General features: G+C 42.8%; 1 protein-coding gene across 2 annotated transcripts in view; it reads left to right on the top strand.

Moving 5' to 3' along the window:
- Positions 1 to 13,483, top strand: part of ANO6 (anoctamin 6) — a 72,605-nt gene that overhangs the window by 15,229 nt on the left and 43,893 nt on the right. Inside the window, exons 1-3 of one of the 2 annotated variants that reach the window (XM_083699106.1) lie at positions 1,600 to 1,916; positions 8,618 to 8,697; positions 12,914 to 13,039. In XM_083699106.1, the coding sequence (XP_083555232.1) occupies positions 1,898 to 1,916; positions 8,618 to 8,697; positions 12,914 to 13,039 (225 nt within the window). In that variant the 5' untranslated portion in view covers positions 1,600 to 1,897. Of the gene's footprint in view, positions 1 to 1,599; positions 1,917 to 8,617; positions 8,698 to 12,913; positions 13,040 to 13,483 lie in introns of those variants that run through there. The other variant, XM_083699105.1, reaches the window with a different exon arrangement.

Genomic DNA, 13,483 nt, shown 5'->3' with positions numbered 1-13,483 from the left:
TCAACTGTACAAACTCACAGTCAGCTTCAAATAGCCCCAAATGCCCCCATTCAGAGTGCAGAGCCTGTTATGTAGCTTATCTCAGAGTGTTTCATTATTTCTGGTTGCAACTGAGGAAGAAGCACATCACTATTTCTAGAACTCAGGATGTGTTTATACATTAGCCATGCAACTGTCTGACCTGTGCTCGTCTATATAGTCAAATGTATATTAGAACAAGGACCATGGTTAAAAATTAACAGCATTGAAAGTGCACTAACAAGAACAATATGGAGTTGTCACCATTAAATAATTCTTGCCACCATATGCAATTTTACAATCTCCATAGTTGGTTTGGAAGAGAGAAGAAGGGAAAGAGAATGGAGCCCCCACAAACCTAGCAGAGTTTTTTGAGTGGGGGGAAAAACTGAATCTGTAATCCATATACTAAAGAGCAACAACTTATTCTCTAATTCTTCATCTTATAAAGGTAAAGGTAAAGGTACCCCTGCCCGTACGGGCCAGTCTTGACAGACTCTGGGGTTGTGCGCCCATCTCACTCAAGAGGCCAGGGGCCAGCGCTGTCCGGAGACACTTCCGGGTCACGTGGCCAGCGTGACATCGCTGCTCTGGCGAGCCAGAGCTGCACACGGAAACGCCGTTTACCTTCCCGCTGGTAAGCGGTTCCTATTTATCTACTTGCACCCGGAGGTGCTTTCGAACTGCTAGGTTGGCAGGCGCTGGGACCGAGCAGCGGGAGCGCACCCCGCCGCAGGGATTCGAACCGCCGACCTTTCGATCGGCAAGTCCTAGGCGCTGAGGCTTTAACCCACAGCGCCACCTGCGTCCCTCTTCATCTTATAGTTTTTCACAAATATGAGAAATTTAGGTAAGATTCCCATGTTACAGGTAAGAAATTGTGGTTGAGACATAATAGGTCAGTGGATAAAGTGGGATTTGAATCTTGGTCTCCTGTAGGGGAAATAGCAGCCTATCAAAATATTTCTGCCCGGAAATAAAAACACTACAGGACATAACCACAATGTAAGCCTCAAAAAGACATCTTCAATGTTACATTGTCAGAAGAAGAAAGTAGCTTACTTGTTTGGCTATATGGTATAACTGTGTTACTAATATTTGCAAGTCATGTTTGTAAAGTGGTACCAACCCAGCCATGTTTGTTACAGTTTTTGTGTGCAGAAAAAGCTTGCAAGTCTTAAATTGTTTGGAGAGAGGGCCTCTTCTTCATGCTACAAATATAATCTGTTGATTGTTTTATGTCCAAATTGGCGGGGGGGGGGGGGGACAATCCCAAAATGCATAAAACCTTAAATCAAAAGAGAATAAGTGTTCTTTTACACATGCTAGCAAAAAAAACACACACAAAAACCACTGGTCTTTGAGTATGCTGTGTCCACTGTTAATCGATTTCATGTGGATTAGATGGTGCAAATTAGAGCACTGTCATTTAGAGTTTACATTGTATACTTTCCCATCTTATGTCTTGTCATCATAATTCTTCTGAGCTCTGTAACTTGAAAAGGAAGAATTTGGGAACAACTTCTCCCCGCCCCCAGTTTCTTGTAGAGCGGTATATTCCCATGTTAATCCGGTCAGTCGGGTTTTTCAAGATGTTGGGACACTTTGCTTGCTAAGAAAGAATTTGTACAAAGCTTCTTGAGATAGAATAAACACCTTGCTATTTCCATTTAGGAAATTTGCTTCATTCTCCCCTCCTGCATTCCTACCATTGATAGGGCAAATGAACACCAGTTGTTTTCAAGGTGAAATTGTTGTCCTTGAACAAGAGTAGGAAAGAGCAGCCGTAGCTTGTGTAGGACTCTGCTTCTTAATTGGCAAAAGTGAATCACATCGCCAGCCACCCAGTGCTGCCAAAAGAGCTTAATTCTGGAGCCACATGGAAGAACAGCAGCCAGGTAAGAAAAACAGCTAATGAAACTGTAAGGAACGGAAGGCTCAAGAAGAAAGTGCATGCTTGATTGAGAGGCAGCAAACCTTTTTATGTTATATGCAGGAGTTTCAAAGGGGATGGAGTGGTGGGATTTTTCCAGAGAACAATATGGAAGGAAGCGGTTTTTGAAGGGACTCAATCCAGAATCCACAAAACTTGCTGCACAGATGCAGAATTAACAGTAGTAAGTTAAGCAGCAGAAAGGTCATAAGCTGTGAGCTGTAATTGACAAATTGCTCATGTGTGTTTGTTAATCACACATTTAAGCATGCAATATTTAAACTGCTTACCACTGGGGCCGAGCTGAGGAAAACAGCCTGGGAAAGAAAGATGCAGAAGGGAAGGACTAGTCATGTAGAGAAATGCAGAGTTCTTAATTCATATCACATAGCATCTGAATAATAAATAAATAGAAACATTCAATTAAATATCAGATTGCATTTGGAAGATTTTTCTGTAACGCAAGAAGAGATATTTCCCTTCCAACATGGTTTAGAGCAGACCTTCTTCCTCAATGACATGTTCAATGGTTCATGAAAAAGAAGGGAAGCCTGAAAAAGAAGCAATTTTTGTCTTTTCTACATGTCTATTTTTGCTTGAAGTATGCCTTAATGCTAATCTAGGGAGGTTTCCACGTAGCTTTTCATTGTTTTCAATCATTGTTGAACTTCAAGGGTGGAGCTTAATAGTAAGGTAAAGGTAAAGGTACCCCTGCCCGTACGGGCCAGTCTTGACAGACTCTGGGGTTGTGCGCCCATCTCACTTAAGAGGCCAGGGGCCAGTGCTGTCCGGAGACACTTCTGGGTCACGTGGCCAGCGTGACATCGCTGCTCTGGCGAGCCAGAGCCGCACACGGAAACGCCGTTTACCTTCCCGCCGGTAAGCGGTCCCTATTTATCTACTTGCACCCGGAGGTGCTTTCGAACTGCTAGGTTGGCAGGCGCTGGGACCGAGCAGCGGGAGTGCACCCCGCCGCAAGGATTCGAACCGCCGACCTTTCGATCGGCAAGTCCTAGGCGCTGAGGCGCTGAGGCTTTAACCCACAGCGCCACCAGCTTAATAGTACATACATCCTTTCCAAGCATGTTCTTGGCACGTTTGATATAATTAAAGTAGCTGTTTCTGTGATCTAATAGCGGTAGGAACTCTCAGAGTCATGTTCAGAGAGTAGCTTCTGGTATGAGGCAGGCTCAGGCATGTATGTTTAACATTCTTGTCAAGTGGAAACTTACAGCCAAACCAAACATTATGCCATAACATAAATAACAAAATCCCAAGGGCCACTTTAATGTGGTGGGGATGGTGGAGATGACGTATTTCTCTTTTGCCCTGACTCACCTTCAGTAGTCTGCTATTTTAATCCTCCGCCCCCCCCCCATCTTCTCCCACCTTTTTCCCAGGGTACCTTGGTGTTACTTTAGGATACATATCTCTGCACTACTTAAGCTTTCCCTCCTGCTATTTGGCACATGGTATGATTAAATGCATGAGATCCAGTAGGTGGGCTCCCACAAGGCAAGGCACAGCAAGAACCTTTATTGAACTACATAACTGGGAAACAGAGGCAAAGCAACTGCTTATATACACTTCTGAAAGCCTGGGCCACTCCCACTCCCAGCAGGGCCATAGCTAGGGGGTGGTGAGGTGGGCCCCTGCCAGGGGCGCAGGCGAGGGCCCCCTCAAAATCAGCTTTAAAATATGTCCACAAATATGTCTGTAAATAAAAATATTCATTATTGCCTCATAAGAAAAGGTTTTAAATAGATGGTGAATTGAATAAATGGAGGGGGTTGGAGGAAGAGGCAGAAGGAAGAGCTAATTTGTCCATGGCTAGGGGGTGCAATCTGGACGGTTCTGCCAGGGGCGCAAGATCATCTAGCTACAGCTTTCACTCCCAATGTGATTGGTTGTCTAACCTTCCAAACTGCGAATCCCGACTCAGAGTTCAAGGGCCAATGGCAGAGGCCCAAATCCTGAAATGTTCTGTGATTGGACAACATGTAGCAAATCAGAACACAGGAGCTCAGAATCCTTAGTCCAGATTCCAGCTCAGGTAAACACAGACCACTGAATATATAATATGAGCTACCAGCTGTTGCTTCTGGGAAGGCGGGTGGAGTAAAATGATGTCTTTTTCAAAGTGGCCTAAGTTGCTTTAGGTGTCTAAAAGTTTTCACATTTCACAGAAGCAGTTTACCTTCCTTAAAAAAAAAATCAGTGTTGTTTAGTCGTTTAGTCATGTCCGACTCTTCGTGACCCCATGGCCAGAGCACGCCAGGCACTCCTGTCTTCCACTGCCTCCCGCAGTTTGGTCAGACTCATGTTTGTAGCTTCGAGAAATCAGTACTTGATAGCAATTGTTTAACAGCGCCAGTGGAAAATATACTGTGGGTATTCTGCAGTGCTGGAAGGATCCTTTTTAAGATTCATGGTTTATATTATAAACTCACTAAAGGGTTTCTCCTTAAATTCCTTTTTTAAGGTGTGAGGGAGGCTTTTAAAGTGTTGTGCTTTCAAAGCTCTCACTATAATTCCCACATCTGCACCAAACTCTACTCTTGGTTTGAGAGCCAACCAATTGAGATCATTGAACTGGACCAACATTTTAAGTTATGACTCATATTTTTGAAATTTAATGTTGGCGGGAAATTGCTTGAAATATTTTCTTGTTTCCCTCCCTGGAGCAAATACAACACCACCCCAAGAATAGCAGACAGGAAATGGAATTATCCACTTCTGGAAGAAACATTAAGAAGCTTAAACAATATGAAGAGTAGGTTACCACAACCTGCATCTCTAATCCTAGATATGTTTAAAAGTTATACTAAGCTATAGTTTCTGCCCAGTTTGCATGGCAAGCTTTTCTTATACAAATCGCTTTGTGCAAAGCAGTTTCTACACAATTTCAAGCAATTTTATCTAGCCAGCAAAAAGCCATATCAATTAAAACATGATTTGAAATGTCTGCAAACTTTGGCGGAATTTTCCCCTCTCCATAGCTCATTTTGGTACACAGGGTGTCCACTGGAATGTTTTTAGGTTGTTATCTAGAGGACCTGTACCCCGAATCTTCTGTCCTTTCCTCCTCCTTTTTAATTACAAAAAAAAATACTTACAGGGAGGCTGGGCAGACTGCAAAGGGCAAGGCAATCACAACCATAATTTCTTCAAAAATTTACACAAATATATTAGCATATGCAAATTTATGTCTTAAGTCAATGCTTTGAGCCTTTTAAGTACCTGGCGCCCCTATGTGGGATACTAAAAGTGATCTCAAACCAGCAGCACTATTTCATAGAATCATAGAGTTGGAAGGGACCATGAAGGGTCACCTAGCTCAACCCACTGAAATGCAGGAATATGCAGCCGTCGCATACAGGGATCGAATCTGAAACCTTGGTGTTATCAGCACCTTGTCTAACCAACTGAACATATCTCCACAACAGAGGTATTCCCTTTGGGCATTTGAAACTCTCCCAGCAAGTGCATAACAACTCCCATGTATTGCATGCGAAGTCCCTCCTTCTGAATTTTTCATGGACAATTATATTACTTTCCTTTAAAACAAAGTGTGACTTGTGGCTCAGTCTTTCAAATGCTATGACAGCAATTGCATAGTTATCAAGAACTATGACTGTGAAAAGTTACATAATGTTACACCAGTGCTGCAGGTAAATCTACACAAACACAAGTGTTTAACATTGCACACCTGTGCACCAGCAGGAGGAAACTGGAAACAGAAGACTGTTTTCAACTTTAATGGTGGTGGTATATTTTCAGGAGAAGATCACAGCTGTGTATGGAATGGTTAACACTTTCATTCCCTGCCACAGTTTGAGCATCTTCCCCTACCAAAAATGGTGCTGCAAATGGATTTAAAAACAGAAGTCTACGGGTGCCAGTGGTAGGCTGGTTTTTTGAAGCCTGATTGCTTCACAGATGTGATCTTCCTTCCCTACTTGCAGTCTCTGTGAAGATCACACACACACACTTCCCTCTGGCAAATAGGGTTGAAAAACGCTGAAATGCTTTTGTTCGAAAGCACGTCAAGTGCAAGTAGATAAATAGGTACCGCTCCAGTGGGAAGGTAAACGGCGTTCCCATGCGCTGCTCTGGTTTGCCAGAAGCGGCTTAGTCATGCTGGCCACATGACCTGGAAGCTGTATGCTGGCTCCCTCAGCCAGTAAAGCAAGATGAGCGCCGCAACCCCAGAGTCGGCCACGACTGGACCTAATGGTCAGGGGTCCCTTTAAAGGTAAAGGTAAAGGTACCCCTGCCCGTACGGGCCAGTCTTGACAGACTCTGGGGTTGTGCGCCCATCTCACTCAAGAGGCCAGGGGCCAGTGCTGTCCGGAGACACTTCCGGGTCACGTGGCCAGCGTGACATCGCTGCTCTGGCGAGCCAGAGCCGCACACGGAAACGCCGTTTACCTTCCCGCTAGAAAGCGGTCCCTATTTATCTACTTGCACCCGGAGGTGCTTTCGAACTGCTAGGTTGGCAGGCGCTGGGACCGAGCAGCGGGAGCGCACCCCGCCGCAGGGATTCGAACCGCCGACCTTTCGATCGGCAAGTCCTAGGCACTGAGGCTTTAACCCACAGCGCCACCTGCGTCCCTCAGGGGTCCCTTTACCTTTACCTAATTGCTGGAGTGGGGAAAAGTGATACTTTTACATGCCTGATATATGTGTGCATGTGGGGCGGGTATGTGTTGTGCATGTGCACACTTTGTGTATGTGTGAGAGAAAGTGTGGGGTGTGCCTCTTGTTCTGATCACACGTACCACAGAGATGTGACCTATGGAGGGTTGGCCAAGAGGGAATGCAAAATTGCTGCTTATCCTTGCTACACGTGTTTTCTCAGATGCCCTCTTATGTGCAGTGGGGCTTACTCCATCATAACAGTGTTTATAACTGCAGCCTAAGACTAACACACTGACCTGTTGCAAAGGGCATGAATTTTGAAAGCAAGTTCAATTGCTCATGCTTTATATGAACCTTGAGTTGAATCAGAGTGTCTTGTAGTGTTTGGGGGGTTTACACAAGATGAGATAGGATCTTTGCAAGTCCCCTATATCCCACAAAATCCCCTAAGCCTTGTGGCACTTTGTCTCCTTGTTTGCAAAAAACCCAAAACACTGCAGACCTTTTCTTTCTTTCCTTCTTTTGCAAAAAAGCAAAACCATTCTAATAGGAAATGTCCTTGGTCAAGCTGGGACTGGGGGAGAGGAGTGAGGAGAAAGATAGCCCACTGTGACGGACACAGGTCTAGCATTTAATCAGAGGGAATTATTTCACTGTGGCTGTCTAATCACAGTGGTTTGTGGAAAGGATGTTGATGGGAATAAACACATTGGACTCACATGCTTGTTGCTCTTTTCTCAGTTTTGTCTCTCTTGAGTAGGACACATAGAATAGTTTTGTGGTAGACTAGGAGGCACCCCTCCCCTTATCAAATATGGACCCAAACCAAATCTTGATGCCTAATAATTGCCTGTTTAAACCCTTACCTTGCCATCTTCTGTGGGTGTTTTGTTACAGAAATATCTGTATATTTTCTTGTTTATCCTTCGTTTGTCTCCATGGGATATGATGATATAAAGAAATAAGTGGAAATTTAAGAGTAAATTGAAATTTTCTCCAGTGCAATGCAGAGCCAATAGTAATTAACCAAAACTCTAATGAGTCATATTGCCCTGTGATTTACTCTGAAAGGAAGAAGGAATTCACAAAAGAGAGAGTAGGGAAGGGGAAGAAGGAAGTGAACTGTGATCCATGAAAGCTTATGCCACAATAAGTATTTAAAGTACTGCTGGACTCTCAGTTGTTTTTGCTGCAAAAGACTAGCCGTCTGGAAATAATTATGGTTCAGAAAAAACAGCAGCATTGCCCAGAGTTATGAGAATCTGTTTCTCAAGCAAGATACCAAGTGAGAGTTACCGGTAAACTGAAGACATGCTTAAAATCAGTGCTTTCTCCCATATATATATATGTGTGTGTGTGTGTGTGTGTGTGTGTGTACTCTCATTTTCCTACTCATATTGAAATACTGCCCCTCAATGAGGCCAAACTTAGATTCAAAAAATGTTTAGGGGTATGAGTACCCCCAGAAAAAAAGCACTGCTTAAAATATAGCCTTTATTTTAGAACAAATTTTCACCATGAAGCAGTAACGTGCTCACTGAACTCTGCAGCCAAACTAAAAATTCATCCTGTTAGAAACAACTATATCACTGGTTTCACATCAATCTTATTGTAAGATAAATGTGCTTTATCTACCTTTACATCACTTTTTATGGTACAATAATGTTTCCAGAAGGCACTCCTATGTTCAAAAAAGTCTCCTGGGAATGACTGCCCATCTGTGTTCTTAAAACTACATTTACTGGATAACCAACATAGTCCTGTCCATATGTTTTGAACTACAGCTCCCATAATCCCTTATTATTGGCCATGCTGGCTTAAAGCAAAATTGGGCTTTATATATTTATAGGGAACTGAGACTGATGTAGGAACATAATCTGGGTTCATGAACCTAATGTAGCATATTATGTTCTTAACTCTCAGTGGTAGGAATGAAAGGGCAAAGCTGAGAATTTCACCCCAAAATGAGGAAGATGTCACAAAATTGAAGGCTGTAACTAAACCGTCTCTTCTGTATTGTTTTAGTCTTGGAAGAAGTGGAACAAGATGTCTTTCAGAGCTATGGAACAATGCCCGGCCAGCAACCACTGCATAAGCCAGAATGGGTAGGTGCTACTTCAACAAATGTTGTTATCTTTGCTTTCTTCTCCAAAGCCTTTTCTGTGGTGGCCCCATCACCACCACTATTTGTGGAATATTGTCCCCTTTTATGGGAGGAATGGAGGGTATGGAGTTATGCAACTGCCAAGCCAAGAAGATAAGTAACTATGCAACCTTCAGAATACATCTCAAGGCATCCCTGTGTAGGGAAGGTTTTTTTAAAAAAATGTTTAATGTTTTATTACGTTTTTATATATGTTGGAAGCCATCCAGGGTGACTGGGGCAACCCAATCAGATGGGTGGGGTAATAATAATAATAGGACACCTCTATATTCATCAGAGAAATAGTGGAATGTATGTGCTTGTGTTCTGGCAAGGAGAACAATAAGTAGTATTATTGTGGCAGCAATTTTGGCAGTGGTGGCAGAAGAAAGGAAAACATAGTCACATAGTCACACAGGGGTTTGCAAGGACACTGGAGACACCGTTCCAAGACCCCTCAGAAGTCTGGAGCCTGAAGAGGAGAATTTGCAGGGCCATTCTCACATGACACTTTGCTTTGTTTTATGATCTCCCTTTACTGAAGAATATATTGAGACTTCAGAATCTTCATTTCTGAAGGATGTGCTAGCAGGCTTAGGGAATTAGATGTGGAAGCAATGGACAGAAGATGAACCCAATTGTATTTGACCCTTGACCTCTGAATCTTAGTTAACATCCCAGAAATACTGATGGCACTAAGAGGAATATAAATGAGAACAGAGACACTCACATGCAAGAATTATGTAAAGAAAAATAAATTAATTGTACTGTATGATCAATTACTGCCTTGCTTTCACAGGGTTCAGCTATGTTGATGTATCGCAATAAAACCAACTGCCTCATTGCCCAATAAAGCTTATGCCACAATAAACCACTTAGTCTTTAAAGTGCCACAACAGGCTTTGTTGTTTTATCTTGTTTTGCTTATGCCGCACAATATCAACCCTATAAGGCCCCCATGGGCTACATAGGAAAGTACACAATAACATTCATGCTAAATCTACGTTCTTAGGATAATTAATAGCTGGTTAATTATTCAGGAATAACTATGTCAATAACATGCAGTGCTTTAGTTTTAGAACAGATTATGTGGTCTCTTTTCATTCAGTAACATTACCAATTAACTGTTGTAAGACTGCATTCATATAATACATGAGTAATTAGCAAGTGCTGCACATTATAAGCCCAAATTGGAAATGGAAGTGAAAGGTGGAAGGAGGCCTTAGGGTTTTGGTTGAGTTTAAAGTAACTTGATATTATCATTATTATTATTCCTATACCACCCAAGGATCACAGGGCAGTTTACAATATAAAACCATAAAAATGTATAGCATAGTAACAAGTGAAAACAGTAAGACCCACCCCAATTGTTTAAAAGGCCATAGATAGTTTCATTAGCCAAAGGCCTGAGCGAAGAGGAATGTTTTTCCTTGTCACCTAAAGATATGTAACGAAGGCACCAGGTGAGCCTCCCTAGGGAGAACCTTCCACAAATGGAGAGCCACCACAGAAAAGGCCCGCTCTCATGTTGCCACCCTCCAGACCTTTCATGGAGGAAGCACATAAACAGGGGCCTCAGATGATGATTGCAGAGTCAAGGTCAGTTCCTATAAGGTGTCAGTAACATGGCTCACCCAAGTTCAGGGGAAGAGGCAGACTCAGAAACTGAGCTGAGAGAGAGAGAGAGAGAGAGAGAGAGAGAGAGAGAGAGAGAGAGACTCTGCAGATGAGAACTGGCTGACAGAGCCGAGAAGGGGTAGTTCACCCCCCCCCTTCCTGAAGAAGACACTGTCATTTCTTAAAAAGTGGGAGAGTTAGGAGGCAGCCAGAGCATTGCTAGGCAATCAGCAGATAAGCAGACGACTGAGAGTGTGTCGAGTGGAAGTGCGGAGGGGGAAGGCCAGCTTCTCAATCCCCGTTCTAGGAGATTGGATAAGGTCAGAGCACAACAGAAGGGCAAGAGGGGAAGGGTGGGAATTTGATGTCCTTCCTGCTGTGAAAGGGGCGGAGAATCAGACTGACCAACTATCGTCAATGCGAGCAGGCGAGAAGCCATGCTCTGGATGTGTTTTTTGTAAATAAACATAACACAAAACTGCCGGAGAGTTATTACTACTTATTGGGGCTTGCTTGCCTGCCTGCCTGAGAGCATTACATAAGAGAGAGATGGTCCTTTAGGTATAGCAGTCCTGAGTATGTAAGAGAGTTCAGACATCTTAAATCACTATACAGCATCCTTCACTAAATGCATTTTATGGATTTAGTCCATCCTTTCGCACATCTCATTGGATATCTAACAGTACAAAATGATTTCAGTTCTTGGTATCTTCTTAGTATCTTTTTAACCAGGAACAAGAAGTATGGATCTCTGCCTACAAAGAAGTCCTACTTAATGCAATTACACAGATTGAATTGTTTTATTTTTAGTGCTACATAGATACTTTGAACATTGAACATTTACTCTGTCTAGCAAATAATATTGTACTGACTCAAGTGTTTATCGGTATCAGGTTTTGAAACTGCTTAGAAAGCATGAGATGTGCAACCATTTCTCTTTATAGGGCAATAATAGCAAGGGTAAATCCTGTAAGATTATAAGAAGAGCCTGTTGGATCCTACCAAAGGCCTATCCCATTCAGAGGGTTCATATTGCTTGTTAGTCACTCCACACCCATAATACCTCTTCTGTGAGAGCTAAGGACCCACAGTACTGAACAACTCACTAGACCAATTCCCAGCTTCAGACCATGAGGTTAGAATCATAGAATCTTAGAGTTGGAAGGTACTCAAGGCTCATCTAGTCCAATACCCTGCAATGCAGGAATCTCAACTAAAGCATCCATGACAGATGGCCATCCAACCTCTGTTTAAAAGAAGGAGAGTCCCCAGCCTCCCAAGGGAGACTGTTCCACTGTCAAACAGCTCTTACTGTCAGAGTGTTTTTCCATATGTCTAGGCAGAATCTCCTTTCCTGCAACTTGAAGTCCTACCTTCCAGAGCAGGAGAAAACAAGCTTGATCCATCCTCCATGTGACAGCCCTTCAGATAGTTGAAGATGGCTATCCTATCTCTCCTCAGCCTCCTCTTTTCCAGGTTGCTCATTTAAGCCATGGATGGATCCCTTGGCTCCAGCTGCAGATTTATTCACTTTTTAAAGCCATGACTTCCAGTCTCATTCCCCCACCTGTAAGGGTAAAACAACAGCACGTAATAAATCAGAGCCAGCCCTACCCTAACTGAAGTAGCCTCTTCAGTTGGTGGATTTCTGGGATAAAATAGCAGTGATGGCATCAAGAAGCCACTATTCAAAGCAGTGTTGTTTTGAACATTGGATCCACATTTGTATTAGGACAAAAGGATAAGACAACTATTGTTATTTCAAAACCAAATTATGACATGCTTTTAGAAGTACACGCTGTAAAAGATGTGCTACTTAACATTAAGTGGCAAAACCATTGTGCAGGTGAGAACCACTAGTGCACACCTCTCTGTAAAGAGTTGCTTGCCCACTTGTCTGGGATGTGTAGCAATTCTTTCCAGCGAAATAGCATGACCCTTTTGCTCAAGCCATCCAATGGCACATTAGCAAACAGAGACACACAAGCAGGTATGCATATTCAAGACAGCTAGGCGAAGCTTTAGTGAACGTTTGAGATAAATATTCAGATCAATGTTTGCTTCCAGGATCTGCAGCGACAAGCTTATGCATTCCATTGGCTTTTGCTTTGGTAGACTATTCATTCAATTATTAAAAAAAAAAAATCTTCAGCATGTATTGGATTAAAATTCAATTTTTACACCTTGTGGGGCAGCATATAGGTTTCATGTATGTTTAGATGTTATCCACATGTTTTCCTACAGAGCTCTGCTGAGCCAATTGACCATACATGTGCACTTTCTTGAACTTAGAATCATAGAATTGTAGAGTTGAAAGGGACCCCCACCCCAGGGTCATCTAGTCCAACCCCCTGCAATGCAGGAATCTCAGCTAAAGCATCCATGGCAGATGGCCATCCAACCTCTGCTTAAAAACCTCCAAGGAAGGAGAGTCCACAGTCTCTTATCAAAGCTGTGCTGGGTATGTTCTGTATAATAGTATGTTGGAATTTTCACTCTAGTTATGTAAAGATGGCTAGAGTATTTGCTGTAATGTTAAAGGTATGATATGTTCCTTACAGGCAGAGTTTAATCTGAAACCTGACTCCCTCTACTTTAATGATGGCCAAAGAAGAATCGACTTTGTTTTAGCATATGAAGATGAGAGCAAAAAGCAACATAAGAGGAGCTTTCAGAAGAAGCAAATGGTATGGCTTGCCTTCTTGCTTTATGCTGCTGTTTTTTTTGGCTCCACTTTTATGGGCAATTTAAACATCTGTTTTTAGTGATTGCAGCTTCCAAAGGTGTACCTTCCCTTCTTTGCTTTTGTCTTTTCCCACAAAGCTGATTCATAGAATCTCAAACAAAGAGAGGATTTGCTGTTCTTCCCCTTGGCCTTTTTTTTGTCTTGATCTTTCCAGTTGGGTTTTATTTCTCGTAGCTGAAAGCTATATTATCCCTTGAATTCAAATGTACTTAGTGCTGGCATGCTCAGTTACTTTTCTGAGCGCTTGCCACAAAGAGAGGACTGAGGGCAAGAATGAAAAAAGGAAGCTTTTAAAAGTTATGCATTCCGTACAGTTCCATACAGGGACGCAAGTGGCGCTGTGGGTTAAACCACAAAGCCTAGGACTTGCCTATCAGAAGGTTGG

Source organism: Podarcis gaigeae, assembly GCF_964106915.1.
Source record: "Podarcis gaigeae genome assembly, chromosome: 10".
Lineage (NCBI taxonomy): Eukaryota > Metazoa > Chordata > Lepidosauria > Squamata > Lacertidae > Podarcis > Podarcis gaigeae.
The sequence above is the reverse complement of the archived record's forward strand: the minus strand, read 5'-3'. Positions and strand labels throughout refer to the sequence as shown.